Raw genomic sequence first — 9,626 nt, 5'->3', positions numbered from 1 at the left:
GCGAAAGCGCTATCAATGCGGGGGATCTTTTACCATCTCTCTCTCTCTAGCGCGCAATCTGGCCTCTCCCGCGTATTACTGAATTCCTCCTCTCTAGCTAGGTTCCCGTGTACGAGCCTGCGCGCGATCTCTCGCCTTTGGTCAACTCCGGACTGAAATGTACTTTCCCTCTCTCTAGTAAATCTCTCCCTCTGATACATGTACAGGGGGTTTCGATCTCTAGTAAATCTCTCTCTCGTTTTTTTAAAGCGGGGCTATATTGCGTTACTCTTTGTATGTATCAAGCAAGAAGCATTGAATAATTTTACCATGTTTTTATTTATATATTTACACAAAGTATTTGTTCGAGTAAAGTATTAATATATATTTACAAATATTAAAGGCCGGTCTGTAAATGCACATCATTGGCTACAGCTCTGAGGAAACGTTTTTGCCTATGCCGGTCTAGGACTCCCTCATATCGGGTACCCGCTCTCCCCCTGAAATAGTCGGTGATAGCGGTATTGAGACTAAAAATAGAAAGAAAAGATATTAGGGATCCATCTTTAAAAAAATAATGCTAATTAACTTACGAGCCCGAGCGAGACGTGTTAACGTAAACCGGCATAGGGTTTCCGGGAGTGGGTGTTATGTCAACGAATGGTATGAGTCGAGAACTCAACTCCCGGAAGACAACATCATCCTCGCGGAGATCAAAACCATGTCCGAGATTCTCCGCGCGAATCCTCACTAAGTCATTATGGACATCAGCAAGGATCCTATAAAAATGTTTGAATATAGCCATTAAAGTTTTAAAAAATATAGAGACTTTACCTGAAGAGACTGCAATCATTTGGCAGATGTTCATTTACTCTCGGCGGGTTTTCCTGGGGTTGATGTGGGGGTGGATGACGCTGTTGCCGCTCGTGAAAATTTTGTCTCGGGTCCTCCTCGTCGTCCGTGTACAAAAGAACATCGTCAATATGACTGTACGCCCTATTAAGTTCAAAAGTTAGTCTCTCCGTGGTTTCAGAAAAAAAACAGTATGCTCACATGATAATGGTGGATGATGTTCTGTCCGAAGCTAAAGAGAGAATGATTTTAGTATTGGGAAACTTTCCGTATTTATAGTATAGAGAGGGAACCGTTTAAACCTAGACTCTCTTTACCCCCCCCCTTACAATATACAAAAACTGTTTCTTACCTTTGGGGGCTAGGGGCGGGAAATTTAATAGCCCTCCGAGGCGCGGATATGTAGGTTAACGGAAAAGCCCTAGGTATACCATCTGTTGGGCCAGTACCCCGTAGGCGACTTTGTCGAGGAACAGTTTCATTCTCGGTATGTCGAGCATGATTGCCATCCTAATGGACGTTTCATCAATCACGCTAGCGCCATCATCCGACCCTTCGGCCTCTCTGTATATCCTGGCTCTCCTTTTAAAAAATTTCACGATGGCCGTATTGAGACTGTAAAGAAAAAAGATATTAGAGATGGTCTTAAAAATGAAAAACTAAATAACTTACGAGCCAGAATAACAATTTGCTATGTTTAAGGGCTGTTCCTCTCCAATAGGTTCTACTGGGAATACCATAAACTCCAGCAGTGCCTGACCTAGGGCCTCGTTAACATAATTAGTTTCAATACTAATCTCTTCGTCGGTGGTCGTAGTATCTTCAGCGGTTGAAGAGTGGATCTGGGCTAAGATCCTGATCAAATTTTACGGGAGAAATATAGCTACTAAAAATAGGAGAAAACATGGAATGTTTACCGCTGGATATTACAATCCAAAGAGGCTACAACTTCATCATCCTCCTCAGGAAGGGCTTCCCCATCCTCTAGTTCCGCTAAGGGAAATGGTTCTTCTTCTAGAGGTTCAACTGGTGAGGGCGGATTGAGAAAGTCGAACACCTCATCACCAGGAAGTATAGGATTGGGCACCCTAAAAACCAAAAAAACTTAGTCTATGATTTCAGGAGAAAAAACATTATACTCACATGTCGAAAGTTTGGTATCGTCAGGTTTAAAGTTATTCGTCAATGTTTAGGTTGAGAGTGATTTTTGTATTGGGTAAATTTTCGTATTTATAGTATAGAGAATCCGGGTTGTAATGACGCTAAATCACGGACCCTCTAGATTATTATGTCCTTAACAATATACAAAACCTAAGATTACACGTAATAGAGCTCACCCAGGATGTAAAGTTTTTATATAATCATGTCTAGACTTGCTAGAAAAATTAGGCCTCTATGGTTCTTAACTAAAAAACGATTTTATTGTTCAGCATATATCACAGTTAAATTTATCCCAACCTACAAAAATAAACGTGCCCAGACTTGGCGCCCCTTGCTAGAAAAAAATGGGCCTCTACGCTTTAAATTAAAAAATGAATTTATTGTTCAACATATTACCGTTAAGTTTCGCACGAAACTGGCCTAGGATGTTTTCCCTAACCTACATCGTGTCTAGACTCGAATGTCTATTCAACAATACCATGAAAGAGGTCATATGGTAACTATAACTAAAATGCTTTAAGTGTGCCAAGGTTACATCATTTCGGTTTAATTAGAAATGGGGCCCAATCGTCTCTGTTCCTTAGCAACAAACCCCAACTAACGGATCCTTGCAAAACGTGTTCAAACACGTTCGCTCTCTTTGCTAGAAAAAAATAGGCCTCTTCGCTTTTAACTAAAAATGATTTTATTGTCCATCATATTACAGTTATGGTCACACGAAACTGACCTTTCCCAGCCTACATCGTGCCTAGACTTACCTCTCTCTCTCTCTCTCTTGGCTAGAAAAAATAGGCCTCTGGTTTAGCGTATACCGTTATAATCAAATATCCTGATAAAAGGACAAAAATTACGTTTTAAAAATATTTATTTCATTAAAAATTTACACCAGGCCAAAAAGACTAACGACATTTAAACGCTTCTTTAAATAAGAAGTTTGAGACAATAATATATTGAATATATTATACGATTGAAAATCAAAACTTATTGCGCGTTCCTTTAGTTTACCTTCGAAATCCATTAATATTTTATACGGCGAAACGTACAAGCTAAAATATGATAGTACACGGTCAAAATTAATATGATCTTCGATTTCGTCAAAAGAAAAGAACTCTCCATAATCTATTTCTAGTATTTTATATATGGTAATAAGCTCAGTGCAAATCAAATCGCATAGCAATAAATAAAACTGTTCATTCGCAACAAGTTTTTTCATGTGGTCATTGATATATGGCATTAGACGATTTAACTCGCTAGCTTCTGAGGCGTTCAACGTGAATTCATGAGTCTTTCCGCCCGTGATGTTGGTTTCCAGCTTTAGACTGTTGAAGGTGGCGTGAGCGGACGTCGAAGATACTGGAGTATCGGCTAAAATAGCGTCGTATGACGTGTGCTCTTCGCAGCTAGTCCAACCGCTAAGCGGACCAATTTTGGATGCAAAAGCTTGCCAAGTGTCAACATCAAAGCGAAACGTAGAAAAATCTGGTTCTTTCATGCATATTCTAATCTCTATATTGAGATCAGGTGTGAATCCGAAAGATAGAAATACTTGTCCTAAATGAAATCTCGAGTTGATTTTACGAGGTTTCGATGGGAGTTTCCGTTTACGAAAATTATCAACTTCCATTCTTATCTAAAGAAAGCATCCGGTGTTATTACCAAACGAACGCCCAAAAACTGTTACGTAAATTTAACTTACATTTTAAGCGACTTTCTCACTCGAAGGTCTAGCTCAAAGTGAATTTCTACCCTTGGTTTACAAGCCTTCATTCTTTAAGGAGGGGGAGGGGGTGGTTAGTTCCAGTTAAAATCTGGCCTCTTTCAGTAGACTAGAAGGTGAACGTGCCTGGGCAAAGACGGACGAAGAGGAGTTTAGTTTTTGGTGTGATGGGTGAGATGGGTGGGGGGCTGGTTCTAGTTTAGTTCCAGTTAAAGTTTAGTTTTTGGGGTGGGGGTGGAATGGGTATGGGGGGGGTTTGTTATAGTTTGGTTCCAGTTTGAGTAAAATCGGGCCTCTTTCAACGTGTCTGGGCAAAGACGGGTGAAGATGAGTTTTTTGTTCTACTTAGAGTATGGCCTCTATCGGAGGGAGGGCGGGGAGTGTATCTAAAACCTTACGTTCTCGCCGGAACTTTTTCTTTCCGTTACGTACAGCATGGGGGGAGGGTAAAGAGAGGGCTAAGGCCTATATAAGACAATATGTCGAGCATGCAAAACTCATTCTCTACTTCAGAGTTATAAAGTCAAGACGGAAAGCATTTATTACTAGTCTCGCTTTTAAGATAAGGTTTTAGAAAGCTTGCCCGGACGCGTCTCTTCTACGATTTGAAAGGTAACGTATTTTTTTTCTTTTTTCTTTTTCACGGGGACAGCATTTAACGTAAGTTTTTTTTTACTATAAAAACGCGTCAAGATGGACCAAGAATCTATTTTATTCGAGGTCGAGGAGCTGGCTGTCTTACGACCATGGCCCCTTAAGAAGATTTACGCTTTTTTCTTTAATTTATGTACATTACTCAAACTTAACCCAGCTAAACTTAACCTAGCTGCAGTCGGGGAAATTTTACCGGCCTTTTTGTCTAATAGAGGATACGCTATTCTCGAAACATTTACCGGCATATTTAAATATATGTTAAGCGTACCGCGCGAGCCTGAACAATGCCGCGACATTAAAGAGTTGGAAACATTCTACAATAATTTGCCTTTAGCGTGTAGTGAGCTATATATGGCTCGTTTCGAACAAAGGGCATTTGAAATAGGTCAACGCGATATAGACGATATACGGGCTGAAAATCTACTCATTGACGGGCATGATGAAAGTATGATTAAGGCTTTAAACAATTTTGAAGATTCGCTTGTTCGGGATTTTGAATCTTCCAGAAATGATCGTATAGTTTCAGACTTTTTCAATTTTGAAGATTCACTAGTGCGGGAATTTGAATCTTCACAGAATGACCGTCTAGTTGCCGACTTTTTAAACGCTAATCCCGAGCTGGGTTTCGCCTCTCAAAACGATTTCGCCTCTATAGATTTTTCAGGTCTTAGTAATTTCCCTGATCAATCAGGTGGCGGGGCGAGGGAAGCAGTTATGACTCCAATAGATTCTCTACCCCACTGTGAAATTTCGGGTCAAAGGGTACAAATGTACCCTAGATTTAACCTAACTGGTCTCGAAATCACTGTAAGAATAACTAATAATTTGGTTGAGGGCTTAGCCAATATTGTCCAGGCCGTTCTTAATAGGCTAGCTCCATCTGATATGATACAGATAACGGCCGAGAGTTTAAGCTTGCCAAACCGGGGCGAGATATCACTCTCGTTTCGTAGAGCCGATCAATTGGACTCTAAATCTGTTTTAGATGAGATAGAGTCAGTTTTATACGACGATGAGTTTGAAAGATTCTTTTTGGGACCCATCGTCTTAAAATTTCACGTGGTGAGAATCCCGGTTGAAGGTTTTGGCCGAGCTGCTCCCAAAGGAGTGCGGTCCTTTCTCTTTTCTCGCGACTCCCGAGGAATTATCAGGATAGTGAACAATGATAATCTGTGTTTGCCACGCGCGCTTTCCGTGGCAATTGCGCATTCGGAACATAAGAGAAATCCGACTAATATCGCGCTTAAAAACAAATTTAAATCGATTTCGTACACGCGAACGGATCGAGGCGATACGGCTTCTCAACGAGATGCCGCTATAGAGCTTTGCCGTAAAGCAAAAGTTAATTCAAAAGACTGCGGCAAAGTAGAATCTATACAAAAATATAAAGCCGAATTAGCGCAATATAGTATATTAATATATATTTTTAAAAATAATTTGCCCGAGTTGATTTTGGGGGAAATCAACATTGACGACAATAGACCTCGTTTGATATTAATTAATCAAAACGGGCATTACAACGTCGTCACGTCCTTAAGACCTTTATTCGGGATGGACCATTACTGTGAAAATTGTCTGGTAGGATTTAGAAACAAGAGAGATCATAGTTGCAATCTTTATTGTTACAATTGCTTACGAGATCAAACTTGTACGGGTGCTGACCGAGCGTGTGATAAATGTCTCAAGGTTTTCAAAGGAGATGAATGCTTTAATTATCATAAACAAGATGGTGTAGACGGGAAGAGTATCTGCGCGCAACTATTTCATTGCAAACAATGTTTCACGCAAATAAATTTATTTAAGCGTAAAAATCAACTCCATACGTGCGGTGAAATTTATTGTTCTATCTGCAGTAGATACACGCCCAGTCCGCACTATTGTTACGTTCAGGTAATTAAAGAAGAACCTCCTAAAGTTCGCCAAGCTAAGAAACAGAAAGTTGCCCCTGATATGCTTTACATTTTCTATGACTTTGAAGCGATTCAGATATTAGAATCCGACGAAAAAAAGGGGCGTTAGTCCACCAGGCCATTCTCTGCGTGTCAGAGATGGTCTGCGAAAGTTGTATTGACGTGCCCGAGGCAGCTTTCGTCTGCGCGAAATGTGGGTCACTCGGACCAAGACAGAGAGTTTTTGAAGGGGCAAAGCCGGTGTCGAATTTTTTAGCTTTTCTAAGAACATTAGCCTCTGTCAAGAAGGTGATTCTATTGGCCCATAATGCTAGCGGCTACGATAATCAGTTTCTATTACGAGAGATTATGGCTCTAGGCGAAGAATTTAAACCTAACTGTATAATTAACGGCACTAAAATTATAAATTTAACTGTCTTTAATTTAAATTTCCATGACTCTTTCAATTTTATCTCCGTACCACTCTCTAAATTCGCCGACACTTTCGGGTTACAAGACGCTACAAAGGGTTATTTCCCTCATTTTTTATTTAACGTTGTGAAGGATCACGTCTTCGATCTTAATAATCAATTAGCATCAAATTATGTCTTAGAAGACCAAATGCCACCACCCGAGGCTTACGGGTCGGAAAATTTAACCTCCAAAAATCTCAAAGAGTTTATGGCGTGGTACGATAAGCAAATTGAGGAGAAAAAAGGCTTTAATTTTCTGGAGGAATTAAAGTTTTATTGCGTCAAGGATGTTGTGATATTAAAGTTAGGTTGTCTAGCTTTTAGAAAAATTTTCTTGGATATTGCCCAGGTGGAGCCTTTCCAGGTCGCGTGTACTATAGCCGGTTTGTGTAGCTGGGTATACAGGAGCCACTTTATGGATAAAGATTCTATAGGCATTATTCCGCATAACCTCTATAGGATGACTGATAATCAGTCACTAGTGGCTATAGAATGGTTATCCTGGTATGCTCACGAAAACGGCGTAAATGTACAGTCTGCGTTTAATGGCGTTGAAGCCAAAGTTTTGAAAATGAAAGTGGACGGCTTGTATGAAAAAGATGTTCTAGAGTTTAACGGGTGTTATTTCCATGGTTGCCCCAAATGCTACAAAGTCAACCGCAACCAATCTTTACAAGGTGATCCAGGTCAAACCTTGAACACCTTGTACGTCAGAACTTTAAAAAAGAAGGAACGAATCGAGAAAGCTGGCTTTAAAGTAATAACGAAGTGGGAATGTGATTGGGCTAAAGATAAAACCGATAATCCGGCTATCGGTGTTTTTCTGGAGGCAGAAAACATTAAAGATAAAGTCCGCGAGCCTTTAAATCCTCGCGATGCCTTTTTTGGTGGAAGAACATCGGTACTTAAACTATACCATAAAGTATCCGGCAGCGAAAAAAGGCATTACGTTGACGTAACTAGTCTCTATCCTTTCGTCAACAAGAGAAAGAAGCTGCCAGTCGGGCACCCAGAAATTTTACTGGATAATATTCCCGACATTTTCACATTCGATGGATTTCTGAAATGCGAAGTTTTACCGCCAATTAGCCTCTTTCACCCCGTTTTGCCAACAAGGTTAAACAATAAATTAGTGTTCACTCTTTGCCGGGAGTGCGCCTTGAAACGTTTCCAAGGAGACTGCCACCATTCCGACGAAGAGCGAAAACTAGTCGGCACTTGGGTGATTGACGAACTTCGTGCCGCTGTAAATCGGGGTTATGTTATCTTAAAAAAGATAGAGGCCTGGAAATACAAGGTGAGACAATATAACCCCGAAACTGGCGAAGTCGGCTTGTTTCAAAAATACGTTGATTCGTTCCTTCTTCATAAGCAGACGGCTAGTGGGTACCCATCCGATTGCGTTACCCCCGAGGAACGTGACAATTATATTAAAAATTTTAAAATTAGAGAGGGGGTACTTTTAAACCCATTAAAGATTAAAAGAAACGAAGGGTTGCGTAGCGTAGCAAAACTTGCCCTGAATAGTCTTTGGGGTAAATTCGGGGAAAGAGTCAATCCAACCAAAACGGAAATTATCAAAGAACCCCGTAGACTTTACGAACTCTTAAGTAACCCGGATGTTGAAGTAAAAAGCGTTTTAACCATCAATCAAGAAACGCTGCTGGTCAAATGGGTTCCTACGACTGAGGCCGACGTTGTTTTGAAGCATACCAACGTCTCCATAGCTTGCTATACAACGGCTATGGCCCGACTTTGTTTATTAGAATATCTCGAAATGGTTGGGGATAAATGCTATTATAACGATACCGACTCGCTTGTGTACATGTCCCCCCTGGGAATACCGCTAATAGAAACTGGTAACTTTCTGGGTGAAATGACCAACGAATTGGAAGGTTATGGTAAAAACGCCTACATTGATACCTTTGTCAGTGGCGGATGCAAAAACTACAGTTATTGGGTAACAGATCCCGACTCTGGCAAAAGGTTCAATACAACCAAAGTCAAAGGGTTTCGTCTTAATGTCTCTAACGAGAAACTAGTCAATCACGAAACTTTAAAAGGACTACTAGGCGTCGATTTAGATAAACCCCTTTTACCCATAACTGTTCCAATTCCGAGACATATTACTAGGCTTCCCAATCACACGCTTGTCTCTATAGATACCCACAAAGTTTATAGAGCCACGGTCGATAAAATCCGCATACTAGACAATTTCAAAACAGTCCCCTATGGTTACCAACGTCCAACTTAATTTATTGACTAATTTAAAACTAATTTATTGATTTATTTATTTATTTACCAATTTAAAAGTTTTTTAAAACTAATTTATTTAAAAGTTTATTTACCAATTTAAAAGTTTATTGCCTAATTTATTGACTAATTTAAAAGTTTATTTACAAATTGCCTAATTTATTAATTGACTAATTTAAAACAAATTTATTGATTTAAAACTAATTTATTTATTTAAAACTAATTTATTTATTTAAAACTAATTTATTTATTTAAAACTAATTTATTTATTTAAAACTAATTTATTGACTAATTTATTTATTTATTTAAAAGTGTATATTGTATATTTAAAAGTTTTTAAAATAATAAAAAATTTTAAACTGATTTTGTTCTTTTTTCGCTTTCCTGTCATACGCGTTTATACGCGGCGCGTTCTTTCCCGCGATGCACGGCGCGTTTTCCCGCACGACGCGTTATTTCCCGCGAGAAGAAGATGCGCGCGACCCCCCTATATTAACGCTAGACTACTTAAAGTTTAATTTATTTAAGCTCGAGAACTCGGAGAACAATGATTCCTTTTTATCATCCGTGTACCATAACGGTAAATGGACCGAGTGGGGCTGGAAAGACGTTTCTTTGCGAAAGAATCATTAAAAATCATCGGGAAAT

The 9,626-nt window shown here is 39.5% G+C and overlaps 2 protein-coding genes across 2 annotated transcripts; one reads left to right on the top strand and one right to left on the bottom strand.

The window, feature by feature from the left end:
• Positions 1–251: 251 nt before the first annotated feature.
• LOC149623856 (uncharacterized) lies at positions 252–1,057 on the bottom strand. Its single transcript, XM_089852223.1, has 3 exons — positions 1,033–1,057; positions 814–975; positions 252–758 (listed from the first exon to the last, which is right to left on the bottom strand). Coding segments are annotated over exons 1-3 (354 nt in total). The 5' UTR covers positions 1,035–1,057; the 3' UTR covers positions 252–568.
• A 5,354-nt stretch (positions 1,058–6,411) lies between these two features.
• Positions 6,412–8,979, top strand: LOC149623855 (uncharacterized). The gene is made up of 2 exons (XM_089852206.1): positions 6,412–6,652; positions 6,770–8,979. The coding sequence occupies exons 1-2, from the start codon at positions 6,412–6,414 to the stop codon at positions 8,977–8,979; spliced, it is 2,451 nt and encodes an 816-aa protein (XP_089708332.1).
• Positions 8,980–9,626: the final 647 nt, after the last annotated feature.

The sequence above is a fragment of the Phalangium opilio genome, unplaced genomic scaffold, assembly GCF_054372755.1.
Source record: "Phalangium opilio isolate 3A_F unplaced genomic scaffold, DU_Popi_V2 ptg000106l_1, whole genome shotgun sequence".
In the NCBI taxonomy this organism is placed as follows: Eukaryota; Metazoa; Arthropoda; class Arachnida; order Opiliones; family Phalangiidae; genus Phalangium; species Phalangium opilio.
The sequence above is the reverse complement of the archived record's forward strand: the minus strand, read 5'-3'. Positions and strand labels throughout refer to the sequence as shown.

What these genes read in the sequence shown, in the direction of transcription:
- LOC149623856 (XM_089852223.1), bottom strand. An exon ending in AATGATTGCAGTCTCTTCAG is followed by an intron (nt 759 to 813) that starts GTAAAGTCTCTA and finishes ACATTTTTATAG; the next exon opens with GATCCTTGCTGATGTCCATA.
- LOC149623855 (XM_089852206.1), top strand. Translation starts at nt 6,412, where the DNA reads ATGGTCTGCGAAAGTTGTATTGACGTGCCCGAGGCAGCTTTCGTCTGC. An exon ending in CGAAGAATTTAAACCTAACT is followed by an intron (nt 6,653 to 6,769) that starts GTATAATTAACG and finishes TCGGGTTACAAG; the next exon opens with ACGCTACAAAGGGTTATTTC.